This window comes from Cryptotermes secundus, unplaced genomic scaffold, assembly GCF_002891405.2.
Source record: "Cryptotermes secundus unplaced genomic scaffold, Csec_1.0 scaffold160, whole genome shotgun sequence".
In the NCBI taxonomy this organism is placed as follows: Eukaryota; Metazoa; Arthropoda; class Insecta; order Blattodea; family Kalotermitidae; genus Cryptotermes; species Cryptotermes secundus.
This window is the reverse complement of record NW_019745080.1, coordinates 1023841-1046183: the sequence shown is the minus strand read 5'-3', so window position 1 is coordinate 1046183 and position 22343 is coordinate 1023841. Positions and strand designations below refer to the sequence as shown.

The following is a 22343-nucleotide window of genomic DNA, read 5'->3' as shown; positions in this document are numbered from 1 at the left end:
CGCTCACTCCATATAAGGGTTATGATACATACACAAGTTCTTGGGCTCCCCCTCAGATAAACACATAACATCCTTAAAGTAAGTACTTTAACAGTGGGTGGGATTTTCAATACGTGGTTCGCAACCCACGGATACGACACAACATCTCTTGGAGAAGTTAATAACTATTGCAAGCAGTGCATGAAAGTAACTCAGGCCATGATTGATACAGAGCAAATTTCGTTAAAAAAAAAACAGCTGGAGAAAGTTTTGACATTAAATGTGTCAACAGTTTCCTTGCAGTAAACAACCCAACAAAATTCCTTCCTGTAGTTCTTGTTCGCTAAATGGTGACTCTGATGACACAGTTTGTGTTATATCAGTGAGTGCAGATAAATATTTTAGAGTGCAGTTCTTAATATATTTTTAACACAGTGGGATATATAATGCATCACATACCGCAATCTGCCCATGAGATCATTCTCCTGCATAAGGAGCTGCAAAAGAGTTATGCTTGCAAAGTGGTAAGCTTTCTCAATGGCTTCCACATACTGCCGTTTCTTAATTGTGTACACAATTTCCTCTGCCTGTGGAGACTTCACATTCTTACCTGCGAAAGGAAAAACCGAATGAAAGTTGCATTTGATGTCCTCACAGCTGTGATGATGAAACTATGATCTTCCAGAATGTGATATTGTGTAGTTTAGCAGAAGTAGGCCAACATTTTGGAGGAACATATCTCCGCCTTGAAGACGAAGCAAGAAACAGCATGAAGCAGGTAGCAAGCAGACCTCTGCCTACTGTGTAGCAAGGAAGCAATATATTCCTCCAACATGTTAGTTGCCTTCTATCAAACTACACAGCTTTATAACCCACAAAATGGTGTCCTTCAACTAAAAAAAAGTTCAAAGTATGGATTTAAATTATGCAGCCATGAATTCTGATTATATGTTCATCATATATACACACAAACTCAGTATGTGGCATGACAGCATCAGTATTAAAAATGTAATATTTGCAAAACAATCTGTATGGAATGGTTCCATTCAGCTTTCTTGCTGTACGACAGTAAAAATTACATGCATGCCTGTATAGAGGTGGCATGTGGCAGTGTAGTTGGTCGAGGCACTATGCTACAATCCAGTAGGTCACAGGTTCAAGTCCTGATTAAGTGATTATTTTCAATTTACCTTATCCTTCCATCTCATTATGGCCCTAGGGTCAACTCAGCCTCTTAACAGAAATGAGTACCAGGAATCTTCCTGGCGGTAAAGGGCGGCCACAGCATAAGGCTGACAATCTTACTGCTATCTCTGAGCCGACTGTCTAGAGAAAATGTAGGAGCCTTGATGCCTGACAACCCTATGGGCCTTCATGGCCTGTTACAGGGATACGTTTAGAATTTTACCTGTATAAAGACCATACCCAAACATGCAAAATATATTTAAAAATTCCTGCAACTCTCCTTTGTAAGTTTTCAGGTTTCATGGTAGAGTGTGTTCACACTGTGGTCTTCTAGATTGAGGGTAGCACAATCATCATAATTTTTAGTCCTGTGTAACAGATTACACAATATCACTTCCCACAAGACAGTGATCTTTGTAATCACCTGCCTCACAATCACCTCAAATTTCACAGTACGGTTGTCTAACCATCAAAGTCTAAGCTACTGTGAATGAAACATGTACCTCAATGCAGCTTGTGACATATCCTAATGTACTGTGCTTGAAAACTGAAACACTAGATATGGAACACATGCAATGAAACTCTACAATACTCAAAAACATTTCCAATCAATTCTGGTTCCATATTCTAAATACAAATTTGGGAAATCCAACCTCATAGATCCCCCTCTCTCCCTGAATTACCTGCACTCAGTCATTCAAAGAACAGAAATGCCTAAAGGATTCTCCCTCTATTCCTGATATCTAATTAGCCACAGAAAAATAAGTGACTAATTCTCAATACATCACAATCTCTCTTTCTTTACGTATACAGTGTAAGAATTAAATATTAAGATACAGGACTGATAGCATGACTCACCACACTGACGTATGACATTAAGATATTTTCCTGTGCGCAAAATTACATCAGCCACCCTCTCCAGGAAAACAGGGATCCTTTCACGTCTGATAGTGTAGCGTTTCTCCCAGTAATCAGCGGAATAGTCCAAAGGCAGCTCCTCCTTTTGAATCACTTCATTATCTTCTACCAGAAACTATACAAAACACATTCTAATTGTAAACATAAAGTTGTCCCTGTGCTTAATTAATTAATTAAACCCTCTGCCACTAAGACATATGGGGAAGTGGAGGTATAGCTCCACCATTCTTGACCTTGGCATTAAATGGAAGTGAGTGGTCAGCTTTACACCCAGGCTGCTTTATCCCAGGGGAAAGAATCCCCCCCCCCCTTACCCAATGGATAGCAGACAGAGTGCCCCACAGCAGATCTGGACGCTGTGAAGAAACAAATTTTGTCCTTACCAGGAACTGAACCCCAGCAAAACAACCTGTAGCCCATCACTATATCAACTGAGCAACCCATCTCTCCACATTTTAACTGTGGATTACTCAATGCCGGTATTTCAACATGAATAGGGTGGAACAAAGAGGGGCTGTAGCCTATCTAGCCTTTTAGGCACCATCCTGTCATTGCCTAGAAGAGCTTAGGAAAATCCTAAGAATGTTAGGCTTGAGGGATCTGTGCTTGAAGGAACACACTGCATAGTAAAAATTGTTTCAAAGTGGTATAACAGCCTGTTGCTTGCCACAGAACAGCTTAAACTGAGCATGATGACTCACGCCATAATGGCTTTGATCTGTACAGATCAGTGGATTATCTGTACCTGGGTCAAACCTCTACTGTGACACCAACTAACCTGAGTAATATTTTTTTAAATTTTCCTCAGTCCCTCTATGGAAATGCCAGGCTACTACCTTAAACGGGGCCATAATCACTTCCTTCCACATCCTTTCCAATTCAACATTCAATAACCATCCTATCTGCACAGTCAAAGCTACTGGCAGCATCATTAAATAACCCATAAATAAACACAGCAAAACAAGCCCAAGCCTGTACACATTTAACAGCCAATAAATCAGTTAACAATGATGACAAACTAGAGGAACATGGCATTGATATTAAAATAATACATGAGTTATGCAGAATGGTTATCTGGTTCAGGGCTATTAGGCCGCAAAAATAGCTCAAGTGGTTAGTCGCTGGTTTCCCACCGTGGCGGACCAGGTTCAAACCTGGGTCTGGTCAAGTGGTATTTGTGGTAGACAAAGTGGCGCTGGGGTAGGTACTTTGGTCTCCCCTGCTAATCTTCATTCGACCAAATTCTCCATCATCATAACCACCCGGGTCACGTATAGCAGGCCAATCAGTGGCCGCCGTGCCAAGTGGACCCAACTGGACTCCACCCCCCCCCCATACCAATTTTTTGGTTCAGGGCTAACGCTGCTTATAAAACAAAAGCTACTATAATAATAATATTGTTGTAACCTTTGAACCCATCATTCTTTCTAATGTAGTAGCAGGAATTAAATTTAAATGGCTCATACCATTCTACTGTAGTACATTACACTAACATCTTACTTCAAACTTAAGTATCCAAAAAGAAACAGAACTGAAACTATACAATAGCAACTTATATGGAATAAAGAATTAATTTTCGTGATAGAAAAGCAACTCACCTCTTGATATGGATCACAGATGACTCCCTTGTACACCCATTTTTCTAATATTTCCATGTACGGTACACATGCTTTTTGTGTTAGATACAAACACAGTTCTTGACCCGTAGGATCTCCTGTGTAACTTGAAGTCCGCTCATGTAGCAAGCTTAACACTTTACCACCTTTGGCTCCAGACTAAAACATTGCATACAGTCAACTTTACACATCTGTTTATTCAGATTACTACAAGCAGTCATGTAAAATTAACACATTCACCATTAATCCTCCCACCTGCTGGGATAAAGTTTACTGTGTGTCAATGCAGATCATGTCAAATGAGAGCCTGCTGCCATTGCATACATAAATATTAATATGCAGAGAAATTTTAAGATGTAGTTTGTCAGAGCTTGAGAACCAAAATGTACACAAGTTATTGATTATTCAACTGCACTCTTACATTTCTGTTCTGGCCACCAGTAAAATCCTAAGGGTCAAGGCAGTCAATGTGTTAAGAATCATCAATATTCAATAGCAGAGTGAATTTACCGACTACACAACACGTTTTTTATTATGGCCATGTTCATACACCTGAAGATGACCTTTTAAGGTCGAAACATGTAGTGATAATGTGAAAATAAAAACCGTGTTGTGTAGTCAGTAAATTCACTCTACTATTGATTAAACACATAACAGGATGCAAGAAACGATTAAAATCAATACTGTAATAAAAATTACCGTTAAACCAATACACTGAGCCACCTTCTCATGCTGGTTCCTCACTCACGAATTTTTCTACCCTGAAGATGGAGGTGATAAGTTGCTTCGAAACGTCACAAGATCTGCACAGTGCCACATCTCAGAAGATGGCATTCTTCATAAATAATTTAAACACTAAAGCACATTGCTTTCAAAATGTTTTAATACTGTAAGTCCCAGCATCCCCCAATTTATGTGGCAGTCACATTCCCAAGAGTAGCCATGCATGTGGTCTACTTTAAAATGCTTTCAGTATCTAGGTGTAAAACAATAGGATGACTGATGATTGGAAGGACGTAGGTGTGGCCTGGCATTTGCCTGCATGGACTGAGCAAAACCACAATAAAACCATAGTCAGGACAGCTGGTTTCCTGCCTGAGATTTGAACCAACACCTCATGAATACAAGTCTGGGGCATTACCATCACGAAAACCTGCTTAATGAAGTAGTTGTATACCTCAAATTACTGTAACTGAAATTTTTATCATCCTTTGATTTTACTGCCCTTTAACTTTCATTGAAAAGTACATAATTTAATTAACTGTAATACCATCCATTTTATCTGTTTATGAGTCTTAATTACCTTTTGGTCTTCACTATAAATAAATTAAAAAGTTAACAGGATATTGCATTAATACAAAATTCATTTAAGTCAAAAACACTTTACATGATACTTGTATGGTGACTAAAAGGCCGCGCCATAGCTCAAGCAGTTAGTCGTTGGTCTCCAACCGAGGTGGCCCAGGTTCGATCCCAGGTCTGGTCAAGTGGGATTTGTGGTGGGAAAAGTGGCGCTGGGGCAGGTTTTTTCAGAGTACTTCGGTGTCCCCTGCAAATCTTCACTCCACCAATTGCTCCATAATCACCCTCACCTATCATCTGGAGCTGGTACAATAGGCCAGAAGTGGCCGCAGTACCAAGTGGACTCAGTCCCAACCCACCAAGTAATAAAGAAAATAGTGACTAAAAAGAAGCTGTTTGTCTGTCAATGGATCCTCACTCATGTAAAAATTCATGACCTTCAGTGCCTATGAAGATTACATTCTTCTGGTATGTGAGACAGTCAGTAAGACGGGGCCCCATGGCCTGTTACAGGGATAGCATTACCTTTTTTTCACAAGTTTATTTAAGTTTCAGAGGAAGATTGTGCTTCCATCTTCAGAATAGATGACAGAGGTAGTACACTGCTCTGAAATATCAGTAAATATCTAACAGACTATACAGCAACACGGCCTAAATGTGACAGTATCTATAACATATTGTAGCGTGTTTTGTGTGTCACGCTACAAATAAATTCATGCCATTGTCTGATATAGCGAATTTATTCCGCTCGCTCACACTTTACAACCATTACCATTTGCAGTGTTACAAGTACTGCTTACAATAACTCGGCCGACACTGGACTGTCCTCTCTGGCGGTTGTTCCAAGACTGACTGTGCGAATGCATCCAACCCCGCTATATAACCTTGGTCGCTGCTCTGCAACGAACCCTTTGTTATAACCATGGAGACTCCTGTTAGAACTACAATAGAGCGATTGTTGTTTCCTATGCAACGGTCTGTTCTAGCGTTTCCATAGAAGCGACTCTTCTGGATTCGAGACACATTACAATATTATTCACTTGTGCTCCAAAACTCCTTGCATATAGACATGTATTTCTTCCAACAACAATAGCTGTACCACTCCCAAAATAAGACTCTTTTAAAAGGTATGTTATCTTAGGGACTCACTTTGCTAATAGTGCTTGCAATGTTTGCCAAAATTTCCATTGTGTGAAGTGTTGGCTGAATAAAGAACCAGAGTTTGTGTAGAGTAAAACTGCCTTTGCGATGGGCAGTCTCCAACTGAGCCACAAACACCATGTAGTCCTTCATCAGGGCAGTCATGGCAGCTGTGAGAGCATGATTCACTTGTCCATATTCAAACTGGCTCTTCTCCTGGATGAATCGCATGACCATGGAATAATGCGATGCAAGAGGTAAAATCTTTTCTGTGAATTCACGCAGAGAGGGATCTGAAATGAAAAATATTCTACTTAAACTTGCTAGTGGTACACCTGCTAAAAACTGAACGAGAAATTCTTATAATTTTCATCTCTCATCATGGTTTTCATAGGTAACACTCCCACTGATCTGCTACTGAACATCATAGCTCTTGAGAAAAATTCTGAAATAAAAAATTTACTGAATAACGTTGAAAATATCTGCAACAACAGCTTGTCAGAACAAGAAGAAAACAGTCTACAATCATCTTTCTTAGTAAAGACTGATGCCACAATACCGAGTGACATTTATTGAGGTTATCCTGGTCTTACAATAAAGTATCCAAAATCAGTTTTGATTTTGACTTCCACTGAGATGACAAAGTGACAAAACCAAGCTGCTTGCTACTTTCTCAGCTTACTTTTTGATACTAAAGACAGAGGCAGTACATTCATCTGAAACACGAGTGAACTTCTTCCAGACCATATAGTGTCACATTCTAGACAGAATACTCTTCATAATCAGCACTGTGAGAACTTTAAAATCTTGCATCTTTACAGAAGATTACGATAATGATTTTGTCATTCGTTCTACACTTACCAACGCTTTCACTAATGCTGAACATTCTTGTTTCATATGGACCCTGCAGAGGATCTGGGACAATATAATCACCTTCTGCTCCTTCAAGACAAGACAGTATGTCTTCTAAGAGCATACTCTCTTGGGAGCATACTGGAATTGGTCCTAGAATTCAAGATCAATTTATTTTAGGGACAGAGTTAAGAACACANATTTTGACTTCCACTGAGATGACAAAGTGACAAAACCAAGCTGCTTGCTACTTTCTCAGCTTACTTTTTGATACTAAAGACAGAGGCAGTACATTCATCTGAAACACGAGTGAACTTCTTCCAGACCATATAGTGTCACATTCTAGACAGAATACTCTTCATAATCAGCACTGTGAGAACTTTAAAATCTTGCATCTTTACAGAAGATTACGATAATGATTTTGTCATTCGTTCTACACTTACCAACGCTTTCACTAATGCTGAACATTCTTGTTTCATATGGACCCTGCAGAGGATCTGGGACAATATAATCACCTTCTGCTCCTTCAAGACAAGACAGTATGTCTTCTAAGAGCATACTCTCTTGGGAGCATACTGGAATTGGTCCTAAAATTCAAGATCAATTTATTTTAGGAACAAAGTTAAGAACACAATCTAAAATATATTCTTTAATATCTGGGTTTATTCTTACCAAGGGGAGCAGAAAATAATGCTGGCCCACTGTGATCTGTGATGAAATCCAGGTTCATATTTGGTCTTACATTGTTCCAGTTTGGCATAACAGGTGAATGGTAATTGGGATGGCGTGCCTTTCCTTGGTTCTCCCTTTTACTGGAAGGTAAAGTTCTTTTCCCTAAAGCAATTTCTGCTTCCTTTTGCAGGCGGATACGAATCTGGGTCAGGTAAAAGTGTCAGAAACACAATTATTGCAACACCTCATGTAAAGCTTACCATAAAATATATCTGAACAGCCATTATCAATTTACTACCAAAAACTTACCCTAGGCAGATCTTTTGTAGTTACATTCTCTATAACCTTCGAATCTGCTACTGCACCACTTATGCTTCCTATTGATCCTTGCGAGACCTGGGGATTCTGTAATTCTGTTGTAGCTTTCTTGGCATTTTTCTGAAGATATTCTTTCAATTTCCTGTCTTCTGAGATTACAGATAATAATTGAACAAAAGGTCGAAGACAATCAGTGCTGCAATTTAAGATTTATTTATAAAGAAACTGTTAAAATTCTACCTTTCATATTACAATAAGAAAAGCTATTATATCAAATTGGTGTATAAGGGAACTGGCATGTGCCATACTAAAGACCCATGTACATTTAATACAATGTTGATGATATGTCATTTTCTTTGACAGCACAGACGAAGTGAGCATGTTCTGTTCTCTGAATCTGTAGACGTTTGCAGTAGTAAGCATACATACTCTTGACTAAATGTGAGGTTAATTTACAGTTAATATATGCAATTCATTGATGTTAAAACACAAAGCAAGAGCTACGTACTGATTTAATCTTGGTCATGACTGGGCCCAATGGTGAGCTCTTCATGTTCCATAAAAAGCTAGCAATTTCTTGACTAACTAAGCAACTATTAGCTTTTAAAGGGCTCTGCTTAAAGGAATTATAGACTGAAGCTTTCAAATCGGGCATTCAATTGTACAGATGATCTGGCAAAAGTTAATCTATGTTACAATACTGGACCCACACTTAAGCAATAAACTACTCTGTATTTTTGCCATATGTCATCCATATTTTCTCTCTTTATTTACTTGTACAGACACCTTAAAACTGTGTAACAACACTAATACATTATACATAGTACTATAATGGCTTATTTGGGCACTTTGGTACCATAATATATTGACTACTGAAGTTTCTGACAACTCTCTGGTCTGACTTCAATCTGGTTTCAAGGGTGCTTGATTTGAGAGGCCCAACCTGTATGTAGTTAATTAAGATGAATAAGGCCACGCCATAGCTCAAGCGGTTAGTCGCTGGCTTCCCACTGCGGCAGCCTGGGTTCGATCCCAGGTCTAGTCAAGTGGGATTTGTGGTGGAGAAAGTGGCGTTGGGCCAGGTTTTCTCCGAGTATTTCGGTTTCCCTTGCTAATCTTCATTCCACCAACTGCTCCACAATCACCCTCACCTATCATCTGGGGCTGTTACAATAGGCCAGAAGTGGGCACAGTACAAGGGACTTAGTCCCACCCCACTTGCAACAAAAATAAAAGATGAATAAACATTTCTAACTTACTCACCACTGCTTAATGTATCAATGAATTCAGATTCTGGCTCTATTTGAAGTTACAAACCATTCTAACTAAAACTAAACAACCGGTTTACAATTTTGTAAACATATCCCCCCTCCCTCATACATGTAAGGTATTTTTTTTTCTGTGGCGCTACAGCCCCAATTTGGGCCTAGGCCTACCTCCATGAAACTCTCCGTTTCACTTTGGTTTACTAGATCTTACACATTCGGTAGGACTCCTTGGGCGAGTGATCAGCTCATCACAAGGCCTCTACCTGTACACAAACACAAAAACGCACACAAACATCCACGTCCTGAGTGGGATTTGAACCCACGATCCCGGCTTTCGAGCGAGCGAAGACAGTGCATGCCTTAGACCGCTCGGTTACCGTGACCGGCACATGTAAGGTATAGGAGGTAAATATTATATTTCAGCATCCCGCTGCATTGAGGCATTATCCTTATTAGAGCACCCGTCAGTAATGCAACAATATTTTTAACATATGTACACTTTTAGGGTATAAGTTATACTTTTACTGTCTTAATTACATTTTATGATTTTAACAACATTGTAAAGTATTAAAGTTACATTTTTAGTGAGAAACATATTTTAGATGTCTTTTATATGTTAAATATATTGTTGCATTATTGATGGGTGCTATAATAATAATGATAATAGGAGGTACAGTGATCCCTGGGCTTAATTAATTAAGGACCACTTAATGAATATATATGTGGGAGTTGAGGCACAGCTCCACCATTTGTAACCTCAGCACTAAATGGAGAATAGTCAGCTTCTTATCCTGCCACTTCAACCCCATGGGGGAAACAGGTATCAGCACCTATTGTACAGAAGGGTTGGTGGGCCCCAGAGCCAGTATGGACACTATGGAGAAGCACCTCTCACTCCTCCTGGGAATAGAGCCCCAACTCCTAAGCTATCCAGTCTGTAACCTACTCATTACACTCAATGAGATACCCTGGCTCATAAATCTTGTATCTTCTAAACACTAGTCTAAATACTACATGTTCATTATATCATACTCTTTAGCTTTCAGTTCTTCATATTTTGCAATGAAACTCTGAGGATCTGGACTCTTCCTGGCAAGCTGCCTAATACAGCTTTGTGTTACATGGTTGTATGAAGACAATGATGTAGCAGCTGAGTCTTTCTGGAGGTTCTCAACACACCATTCAGGTGAAGCACGTGAGCTGAAATATTTAAATATGACTGCATAATAGAAATGTATGCCATTCGCAGAAGCCAAATTGGAGCAAAAAAAAAAGGGGGGGGGGGTTGATGACAAGAAACTGTTAAGAATGGGTACTTATAATCCTAGGGGCACATAAAATGACATATAAAACATACTAAACTAGTGCACATAAAACATATCACATCCCAAGAGACAGAAAATGGTAAAGAGGTAAACAGCAGAGCTAAAATCTTCTCAGGTTATCATATCAGCTGTGTCAATGCTGAATTAAAATCAACGTTTGAAATAACTCCTTGGTTTTCATCAGCAACGATGTTACTAATATTTATACCAGTTCCTCAAATCGATGCCTCTTCTTATTGGTGTACTAGGCAGTAGAAGGGTGGAGTCAAACTGTGTGGTCACTCGTCCAACTCTCATCTACGACCAAGTTGCTTAACCTGGTGTCCCTGGTGTCAACTGCTCTTCTCTGCGTCTTGCTGATGTTTTTGTGAAATTTGTGGAGTGCCTTAAAACACTTATGCTCAGATTCCATGCTTGCTGGGTTTGAACCATTCCTCTCTGTTGATATTATTTGGATGTAATTCCATTTCTATTGGATCTGTAATAAGTCGATCCATGATGCCTGATGTTTCGGTTAGCACTTCAGCATCATGGAACTTGATCTGGGGGCCTGTTCCATAAGACTCAACTGCTGTTCTAAACATAAGGCTACACGGACTGACTTGTCAAAAAAGCAATAAAATAATATGACTCTGCCCTCATACTGCATAGTACACCAACAGGAAGAGGCATCAATTTGACAAACCAGTATATGTATCAGCAACATATGGCTGTTCACCACACTAACCCTGATACTGGAGACAAAGGAGATCTCTGAAATGTTGGTCTTCAGTTCCCTGATATTTTGACACATTTATCTGCTGTGGAAGCTTCGTATCTCACACAGGTAAAGAGAAGTATAAATATTGTAACGTGCTGAAGAAAGCAACCACTCCTTGCAACTAAATGCTGAAACCATGAAGGAGTAAGTGAGGGTCACTGTTCGACAAACTGCAACAAACTGCAGAATGTCATTACTCTCGAAGCAAACGAGCACAAATTTCTCCAGCTTCAAAATGTCCATCACACATCAATGTGGGGCATTCAAATACATTTTAATAAATAATTCTTTGTAACTAAAAGTTATCAAACTCCAGAAGTTTTCTTTCAACTCTTGGTACACTTCATGATACAATGACAGCTTGCTCTAGTAAGATGCAATACTTCAACTTGTACCCCGATGATGGAGGCCGCAAGCTCTTCCAAAATGTTGGTATCCACCTGAAAGCCCACACAATGCCACAGCTCGGACGAGCGCGCTCTTAATAGTTTCAATGAAGTGAAAAACCTCAAATTCTAGATGTGAATGTCATAGCCCAAATCAAGTTTCTAACTTTCGGTTAGCACTACATATTACATTCGAAAGTAACATTCGCAAAACCTTCCTGTATACATTAAAATATGAGCTTAAACATATAAAGCTTAAGAGAGTTAAATGCTGCAGAAAATTCGAAATTATACATCAAATTCAAACGCGAAACTGCAACATTAAACACTTCTAACATGCCACATCATCTCACATACAAGAGGAATTTTTAGTTACCCCAAATGTTCTATTAGCTCTGTCACCAAGTGGTGCAATTTAAATTCACTCATTGCTACTGTGAATAAGCATAATAAAATAACAAAAAAAGGCCGCCTAAACAGCTTTGACAGCCATTTCTGGTATTTGATATTCCGCACACCAACGCACTGCGCGTCGTTACCATCAGGGAGCTGAACTTATAAAACTTATCAATAACATTTCATGAGGAACTTTAGTAATGTCTGGGGCCGATGTTTGCTTATGGAACCGTTTAAAACATGTCTCTGAGCTAGTAATTTTATGAATTTGTTATATTGCTGTATATATCACGACTCAAATTTCAGCTAATATTTACAATGTTCCCCCATCGCTCTGTTCAGTTGCACGACCTGCATGACTAGGAAATCGCGACGATCGCGACGATCGCGACTGCGCATATAGTGTTGTGTGTGATGGAAGTAATGGCGCCATTGTTCTTCAGTTAGAAGTTTAAGTTTTCAGTGTGTGAAAAGAACCTGTCTCGAGTTTGCACTATTTCATCATGATGAGGCGGGCGGTAAGGAATCAGTTTTTATAAATATAAGTTGTTAGCAAGTTATACGAAATATTGAAACATAACTGCTTATCATTTCCACTTCTTGCCGGCGTAGGTTAAAGACGTCTTATTTGTGCGTATTCGGATGCCGGATTACGATGCACAGACAGTGTCTTTCATATATACTAAAGAAAACGCCAGATCTGTTTCGAATCAGTCACCCTACATACGCATGTGTTAAATCAACGATATGTTCTTACATGGAAGATATAAGTTCTTCCCGTGTCACCTTCATTACACTACTTCCAACTGAAGTGCATGAGAAAATGCAAGTCGTAAATTCTGCATTATGCCAGAACTCACTGTAACATAACGTAGAAAATAATTCACATGGTGTCATAATTTTGAATTAATTAATATTGAACGCACCCTACAGTCAGCACAAATATTCATCTACTTCAAGCCACAAGGTTGCTTACGCTACCATTTACATCTGCTAAATGCCGAAAGTAAGTTGATGTGTACTTTTGCAGCTCTTGAGTCTCGTAACCAAAACATCACTGACTGGTAATATCGCAGGTCAAACAGCAAGATTGGCTACACAACAAGTTGAACCTTCAAGAATGGAAAAAAGTATGTAGTGATATAAATATGTAAAAATATGAGTAATGATATAATTAAATGTTAATTAAAGGGTTAAACATATTACAGTTTGTATTTTATTGTAGTTGAGTGGATAATGCTGATGTTTAAGGTGGAGTGTGAATTGTTTTAGCATTAAATGAAGTCACATTGTTGGGTCGTGTTGGTGGGGAACCTCAAAAGCGAGGTACAGAAGAGCATCCCGTTGTTATATTCTCCCTTGCAACACATACAAATTACAAATATGATACAGGTAAGGAATTATGATATATTATATACTTCTTGTTCTGCATGATGCATCTCTTGTTTGTCTGTTAAACACTCTATCTTCATATATGAACACAGACATTGAGGAATCTGAGGTATTGATAGATGTTATGAACTCATACATTTATTGTTGTGCTTAACACGAAGACATTTGTTTTATTTTGTGTATGTTTATTGTGCTTATGAATAAAATCTTTTCATTTTTAGCTCACTTTCCTTATTTTGAAAAAATAAATGGCTTATGAATCCCACCCCCCACCAATCAACTTTTAAATACCTGAAGAAGTCTTTATGAAACTTGCTTATTTTATTATGCAGCTGTCCTAGCAGAGCAAGTATCTGAATTGAGACTGTTATGCTACAAAGTCACACAGGTAAAGGTAAAATTTTCCTTGTGTAATTAATTAATCAGTAAGCCGCTATGATATGACGATTCATGGGGAAGTGGAGGTATAGATCCATCCTTCGTAACCTCTGCACTAGATGGAGGTGAGTGGTCAGCTTGATGCCCTGGCTGCTTTAACCTGGAGGAAAGCGCCCTTGCTACCCATTGGATAGGAGGCTTCATTCTTGTTCTTTTTCCACCAGTATCTAGTATTCAGGTTCCATAGTACCATGACCCTCCTGGTTGTCTGTAACTTGATACTAAAGAGTACTAAATTGTGCCATACAAACGAAAACTGTGAAAGGGCAGAAAAACAAAAGTGCTTTTGTCACTCTTTTAAATGTTAAATTCTAGCCAACATGGAGATCAATGCGAGATTTGAGACTCTCCTTGCAGTGACTGAAAATTACTGCCTTCTGGGGTGTGTGATACTCAATAACCTGGATATTTGCTAATGTTTTGGAGGAATATACTTTCACTTTCACTTTTTATTTGTTCCATAGATCGTTATTGACAAACATGCCACAGGATGTAGAACATGTCAAAGTTAATTATAAAAGAAAAAACAGTTCCTATACAGAGCTTTGTCAACAATAAAATAGGTACAATAAAATAAGAATAGGCTAAACATATAATAGATTTATCACATTTCTGCACAGTATGCTAAAATCAAGATATAAATATAATATTATCAAATATATAACATTATAAATATAAAATCAAAATAAAATTATAAAATATATTATTGTATTATATTAAAATATTCCTCTAATGAATAAAAGGAATAAAGATACAGAAATTCCCTCAATGCGCTTTTAAATTGTTTTATATCATTTGACAATAGTTTTATAGGAGCAGGCAGTCTATTAAAAACCTTAATCCCTGTATAATGTAAGCCTTTTTGGTACAGTGACAGATGAGACCGTGGGTAATGCATATCGAGACTGTTCCTAATGTCTCTGTTATGCCTCTGGGAGTTTCTTTTAAAGTGTTCACTGTTCTTAATCACAAATATCAAAAGTAAATATATATATTGTGATTGTAAAGGTAATATATTTAGTTTTTTAAAGTATTCTCTACACGATTTCCTATTTCCAATCCCTACCATAATTCTAATAATTCTCTTTTGGAGTTTAAATATTGTGTTACTATAATAACAGTTCCCCCAAAATATCAATCCATAGGTCATTATGGAATGGAAGTATGAGAAATATACTGACTTAAGCGATTCGAGGGACAGGAATGGCTTAATAGCTCTAACTGCAAAGCAGGCTGAGCTTAATTTAGGAATAATTGCATCTATATGGTTTTTCCAAGAAAAAGTGCTATCTAATGTCAATCCAAGAAACTTTACATTACTAGTATTTGCTATTTCTCTACTCTCATACATTACATGTAAGTCTACTAGGGAGCTTCTTTTGGTTACAAATTGCATATACTGTGTTTTATCCTCATTCAGGGATAACAAATTTGTAGTAAACCAGTTTTTCATATCTTGAAGAATTTTGTTAGCACAATTAGTAAAATCTGTTAGGTTGAGACTTTTCACAATTATACTAGTATCATCCGCATAAAGAACCATTTCAGCCTTATTATTACCTATCTTTGGTAAGTCATTCACATAAAGCAAGAAAAGCAATGGTCCAAGTATTGAACCCTGGGGGACACCGTGCTTTATTTCTCCCCAATTTGAACTTGCCTCAGGGGAATTATTATCTAGGACCACTTTTTGGTGTCTACCTTCCAAGTAAGATTTCATTAGTTTGAGGAATATTCCTCTTATTCCATAGAATTCTAACTTTGTTAATAGGATATCATGGTTAACGCAATCAAATGCCTTCTGCAGATCACAAAAAATGCCCCCAACCACTTTTTTTTCATTCATTGCCTTCATAATTTCATTTATCAATTTGTAAGATGCATTGTCTGTTGATGTGGTTGGTCTAAACCCAAATTGCTCATTTACTAAAATATTATTACCTTCAATATGTTGCAGGAGTCTTTGATAGATAATTTTTTCGAACACCTTTGAGAATGTGGTCAATAGAGAAATTGGCCTATAATTAGCTATATTTCTCTTGTCACCCTTTTTGAATAGTGGTTTCATAATGGAGTATTTTAAACGAGTAGGAAAAATTCCTAACGTTATAGATTTATTACAGATATAGTTTAAAGGAGAACTTATAAAGGGGGTACTAACTTTTAGCATTTTTGTGGTGATTCCATCATATCCATGAGAATTCTTTGTTCTAATAGAGTTGATAATTCTTTCTATCTCTATAGTTGTTGTATTTTTAAATTTGATATCAGGAAAAGGAATTTCTGACATCCTAGATAGATAATGGCTTATATTTTTGGTGCCCATTGAGCTTCCTGTATCTCTGTTTTTAATTTTCTGTGCAATATGTTCAGCTATAGTTAGAAAATAATCATTGAAGGCATCAGGGGAGTTTTCATGTTTACTAGCAGTATGATCTTCCTTTCTGTTTGTTACTGATCTTATAATGTTCCATGCTGTTTTCATTTTATTTGAAGAGTTGTTTATTTGCTTATTATACCAAGTCTTTTTAGCTTCAATGATTACTCTAGTTAATATTTTACAGTATTGTTTATAATGTCTCTTTAAAGTGACATCATTGCTATTCTTACATAGTAAATATAGCTGTCTTTTATGGTTACAGGAAGTTTTTATACCAATTGTTATCCACTGTCTATTGTTATTCCTTCTACTTACTTTTCGAAGGGGAAAGCTTGTGTGGACTATTCTTAAATAGTTATTCATGAATGTGTTAAATAAGACGTCTACATCATTGCCATTGTCATTAAATATACTGTCCCAGGATTCGTAACTCAGTCTATTTTTAAATTCCTCCACAGAATATTTATTTATGCTTCTAGTATAATATTCACTGTGATTATCTATTTGAGTGTCTATATCTTTTATAAATAACAATTGAGCATCATGGTCAGATAATCCGTTATATAAAGGGGAAACACTGTATTTTATAAATTTTTGCTTATCTATAAATATATTATCTATTGCTGTACTTGTGTGATTATGAACTCTGGTAGGGAAATTCACTGTTGCCCTTAGGTTATATGATAATAATAGAGCATCTAATTGCCTTCTCCTATCACTGACTATGAGATAGTCAGTGTTTATATCCCCACATATAACCAAATTCATTTCAGCTTTATAGATTGACTTAATAATGTTATCTAGTCCTTTAAGAAATGAAATAAAGTTGCCACATGGTGCTCTGTAAACTGTGATTATATATATGTTAACTGTGGATAGTTTTAGTTTTAGTGCACAAGCCTCGATCTCTTGTTCATTACAATGTTTGTTTACATCCAACGTTAGGTAATTGTAGTCTTTATGTACAAAAATACACACCCCTCCCTTGAGTAAAGATTTCCTGCAGTATGCAGCACCAAGTTTATAACCTTCAAGATTAATCTGTTCTAGTTCTAGTTGTTTAAGGTGATGTTCTGATATACACAATACCTGAGGCAGCCTAGGAAGCAAAGAAAATATCATCTCATCTGTTTTATTTCTAATTCCACAAATATTCTGATGAAATATTATGAGTGTATTGCTATCTATTACACCCTTTCCTTTTCCCCTAAAAAATCATTTTTCTTTGTTACTGTTGTTGTTTTCTTCAGTCTTTTAGATGACCTAACTACCTTGACTGAAGGGTATTCTAAATTTTCTGTGCTTCCTATTTGTATCCCCTTTTCAGAGCTTTCTTTTGTTTCTTCTGTTGAAACATCCTGCCTTATAACATTACAAGTAACTATCTCTTTATCAGATACTATTTTTTTAAGACTATTTATACTTATACTATATTCTCCTAAAGCTTGGGTTTTCTCATCCTCTAAATTATTTTTCCAGTGTAAACAAATCGGTACAGTTCTTTGTTCCTGCAGTATAGTGGTTATCAACATAGCCAACTGTGATGCTACTTTTCTTTTGCCTTTCTTATTCATATGCTGACCATGTTTAGTGTAGCATTCCCTTTCCATGACTAAATTTACTACATTAACATGCTCGAAGGGCTTCATCAGTTTCATTAGTTTTCTGTTAAAGGATTGCACTTCACAGTTAACACAAGACCACTCTGGTAGGTCGTATCGGTGAGGAGCACTCATTAAGATGATGTTCGTATGTCTATTTAATTTCACAAAGTTTGTGATATGTTTTAATCCCTCCGAAGTGTTGTTACTACTAATATCATTGGCTCCACCCCAGAGTACTATTATGTCTTTATTTGTTGACTCTTTAATAACACCAGTCCCAGATGTCGTTAATGTACTCATGAAAGCTCCTGGTTTTACAATACCTTCAGTCCTAAAATTGTCACTGAGGTTACTTTTCACATTATTCGCGCAGCCACGAGCATGACTGTCGCCGATGATAACAATTTTATGGTCGAATTTCTGTTGAGAGTCCTTTGTGAGCTTATGACCTATGAAATTATTATGATTTGCTGAAATAACACCGTTAATAATAGTTGGAATCCCCTTTGTTAATTTTGGTAAAGCTGTCTGTTGATTCTGCCTCGATCTTCAGGGTACCAGGAGATTGAGGCAGTATGTGCTACCAAAATGTTGGCATCACATCTTAGAAGACAGCAATCTTAACATTTCTGTTACTTCCAGTTCCCTCCAGCTCACTGGATCCAGCCACACCAGTGCTTGCTGTAACCCACATTGTATGAATTTCTGTAATACAGTTTAAAAGAAAACACTGCATTAGGAAAGCTAATATTGAGGAGAGATCAAGTTCACTCGTATTCTTGCTGTTATATGTAACTAGCACACAGTGGCCTTTTCCAATTTCACCTAGAAGTAGGGCCTTCCTTCATCATGGCATTTAAACTGAGATATATGTAAATTCAATAGATATGCTAGTATGAAAGTACACAGAGGATGAGTACTGTCCACAAAGGTGAATACAGTAGGTGGGGAGAAAATTTCATTCTAGGGAGGGCGGTGGAAATTTACCTAAACATTTGTCTGGTTCCAGAAATACAACTTAGATATACTATCCGTTTAACTACAGTGAACTCTTGATTATCCAGAGTAACTGAGAGGGGTAATTAAGGCAATTAAAAATAATGAACAGTCCAAATGTGTAAATACCTACTGTACATGCTGCATTCAACCCTGAAAATTACTTGATTATTACCCTACTGGTCACTAAACAGTGAAACAGATATCTTTTGAATACAAAAAACAGCCCATGTTCAGTGGTAGCAGGTTAATGCAAAACAAAAAACAAAATAGAAAGTTGCAATAGATGAGATGACATGGTCCACTGCCAACATTTTCTGTCGATGTGCTGGTGCTTGGTTGCTCTGAACGTTTGTCATCGGCTGACACTCGACCAGCCTTGAAGCGTGAATGCCATTCAACAATCTCTGTCTGGCTTAAAGAATGTTGTCCAAAAGCCTCCCAAAGCATTTCATAGGTTTCTGTAGTGTATTTACCAAGCTTCACACAAAACTTGATGCAGACGAGCTCGATTTTGCCATGTATTGCAGACAGAACAAAACACAAAGTTTGAGAAAGCACTCTTGTAAAAACAATACATCTTCACAGCATGGTGTCACATGACAGACTGATGCAATAGGCTTACAGAAGTGTGACCTTAGCCTCCCCTCTCATCTTCTTTCAGGAAGGCAGTTACAACAATAACAGTCCAGGAACTTTCCAATAGAACCTCATACAAATCAGAGGATGCCTATAAGTTGCACTCAGTACTTTGCTCCATGGCACAGTTGATATGTTCATGTAAATCATGTTTCAGGTGAGTTTGTTCAGAGGACAGATTGGCATCGGATCTGCGTATTCAAACCAACATTACGGGATACAGTTTATACCTATCTCAAGAAGGGACAGAGAGTTTATGTCTCAGGAAGACTTACATATGGTGAAATCAAGGATGAAGCTGGAAATCCCCGTACGACAACAGCTATTGTAGCAGATGATGTTATATTCTTCCAGAGTGATTCATCATGACCTGGCATTAAAATAATTACAGCTGTAAGAAATTATGAAGTCTGAAGAAAACAAGCATTATACACTAAGGATTTCAAATCACTTGAGCAAGCAAATTGAAGTACCTAATTAAGAGGTTATTCAGTTATAGGTTCTGAAATTAAAGTTATTATTAAACCAAAATGAACACATACATTATATCTCAAGTCATTATCTGATATTGGCGTTTAAAGTTTAAGTAGACGAGGTATTTGTGTGCTTAGGTGTTATGTGATTTTCTTTCTTTATTGCAAGTGTTTTTGACAGAGCTGCTGCATTTCTTTGACAAATAAATTTAGTGTAATGCAAATATATCAGGATTTTATCACATTCTGTTTCCAACCAGCATTTATAATATCATCCGCAATGAGTTTTTGTTTGCTAACTCGATGAAGGAACTTTTACATCACTTTATGTATCAATATTTTTCAACCTACAGAGGAAATATTTCTAGTTCTAACATCTTTCTTACTGAGACTTGCAGTGATACATGATAAAATATAACTGTACTGGGAATTTAAATTTGAATTGTTTTTGTATCAGTATCTACATGTTAGGCAAGAGTTAGTACATACTCGATTTCTTTTTTATTTCCATATTTAAGGAATATTGCAGAAACAACTCAGCACAGGAAATGTAAATGGGAACTATTCAGCAGTTACACCTGAAAGCGTTAATATGATTTTTCTAGTAATAATTTAATTGTATAAATACTGTGATGATCTGAAACTTTCACTAAGCTAGTTTGCAGTGATGTACGAGTAAAGCTGTTTTGTATGTGCATGTTTGTAAGGACTGGAGCATAAGGACAAAATGTATAAAGAAAGCATTTTATATCACTCATAATAAAGTACTCTTTACTTAGTTTTACCATACCAAGCTGTTGCTTATTTACAGCCTTTACAGGAAAATAATGATTTTCAGTTTTATCATTTGTACATATTTTTCTCTTCACAAGTATGAGATCTTTCTTCATTGTCCTGTTTTGCAATAACGAACATATAAAGTTTTAATCTGGTTTCTTTCATTATGATCAAATTCACCCTAAACCCAGCTGCCTGATTACACCAACTATTCCCCCCCCCATTGTCATGGGTAATTCTTTTAAGGAATGCAAAGCAGTTGCACTGCCATATCTACAATTTCCTGTCCATTTTCTAAGCAAGCTGCAAAGCATCCCAACAATTTATGTATATATAGTATATTCACACCCACGTTCGTTAAGACTGTGAGTCATCAATATTTATAAAAATTGAAGTTTGAAAGCTGAAATCAACCTTCAAACTTAAAACTGTACAATACAGTGCTGTACCCTTTCTATAAAACTTCTTTTAAAATTTAATCTTAAAGCAAATTTGTATTATTATTACAAAGTCTGCTAAATAGGCAGCATATATGTAAATAATTTTATGCTATCATATATGTACAGAGCTTTATATTGCCTGTCTGAAAATCTACAGGCAGTTTTTAATTATATACAACAAAACTGTATTAAAAATAACATATTGCAGCAGGTAATAATACAGCAAGAGATCACAGAGTGAAAAAATACAATTAAATAAAATTTTAAATTTTCCAAAACATCACTTCCATAACATAATAATCATATTTATAGTATTATATGATGAGTTTGGACAGGAGCAGAATTATTATTTGTGTAATGTAATAATTTAAAGAAAGATTCCCTTTAATACCCAATGCACCAAGAGTCAATTAAAATAATTCCCAATTTTTAGACCCAAAACCATGATCCAGTAGAATTCATTTAAGAACTTGTAACCACAAGCACAGTGGACACTGCTTTTCATTTGTGGAATGTGTTCTTAGTGGTTCCATATGTATTCATATCCGATCAATTTACTAACACTTTCAAGTTTTTAAAGTTGCAGTTTGGGCATCACCATGATGCGTAATTCCTAATTCACATTATTCTAGCTGCCCCTTCCATTGTAAGAATAGTGTGTTGGACATTGTCCATTGTCTGGATTATAACATACACACCATTCTAGAAAAGTGGATCCTACACATTTGGACCCATCAGAAACATGCCACTTCTGACCAACCCAACACAGTACGATACTCTGCATTGTCTGAAGGCTTACTAAATTTAATTGAAATAATTTGCTGGTTTTATTGGGAATTTGTTTGAATATTTGATAGGATATAGTTTCAAACATGCTTCTTTCATCCAGTTGTTTTTAGAGCTTCACTCAAGGAATTACAGGCAAGTTATCACACCTGACTTTGGGTCTTCACTCTAGCAGTGCAATCTGATGCTTGAAGGGACAGACAAATTTTAGTTTTATTTGAATGAACCCAGAATTCCTATTTGACAGTGGTAAGTTACAGAACAGGCACTGCCTCTGTAGTTAGGAGCTACTTTATGTGAA

The 22343-nt window shown here is 37.0% G+C and overlaps 2 protein-coding genes across 2 annotated transcripts in view; one reads left to right on the top strand and one right to left on the bottom strand.

The window, feature by feature from the left end:
- Positions 1-12453, bottom strand: part of LOC111874851 (gamma-tubulin complex component 2) — a gene marked incomplete in the record, with an annotated part of 29198 nt that extends 16745 nt beyond the window's left edge. Inside the window, 9 exon segments of the mRNA XM_033755639.1 lie at positions 439-589; positions 2023-2197; positions 3681-3857; positions 6150-6433; positions 7436-7579; positions 7665-7866; positions 7974-8178; positions 10283-10450; positions 12098-12453. Of these exon segments, the coding sequence (XP_033611530.1) occupies positions 439-589; positions 2023-2197; positions 3681-3857; positions 6150-6433; positions 7436-7579; positions 7665-7866; positions 7974-8178; positions 10283-10450; positions 12098-12150 (1559 nt within the window).
- A 78-nt stretch (positions 12454-12531) lies between these two features.
- Positions 12532-21110, top strand: LOC111874850 (single-stranded DNA-binding protein, mitochondrial). Its single transcript, XM_023870697.1, has 4 exons — positions 12532-12635; positions 13148-13247; positions 13390-13509; positions 19724-21110. The coding sequence occupies exons 1-4, from the start codon at positions 12621-12623 to the stop codon at positions 19933-19935; spliced, it is 447 nt and encodes a 148-aa protein (XP_023726465.1). The 5' UTR covers positions 12532-12620; the 3' UTR covers positions 19936-21110.
- The last annotated feature ends 1233 nt before the right edge of the window (positions 21111-22343 follow it).

Coding starts and splice junctions, on each gene's coding strand:
- LOC111874850 (XM_023870697.1), top strand. Junction 13,248..13,389: donor ACCTTCAAGAATGGAAAAAA/GTATGTAGTGAT, acceptor GAATTGTTTTAG/CATTAAATGAAGTCACATTG. Junction 13,510..19,723: donor AAATTACAAATATGATACAG/GTAAGGAATTAT, acceptor ATCATGTTTCAG/GTGAGTTTGTTCAGAGGACA.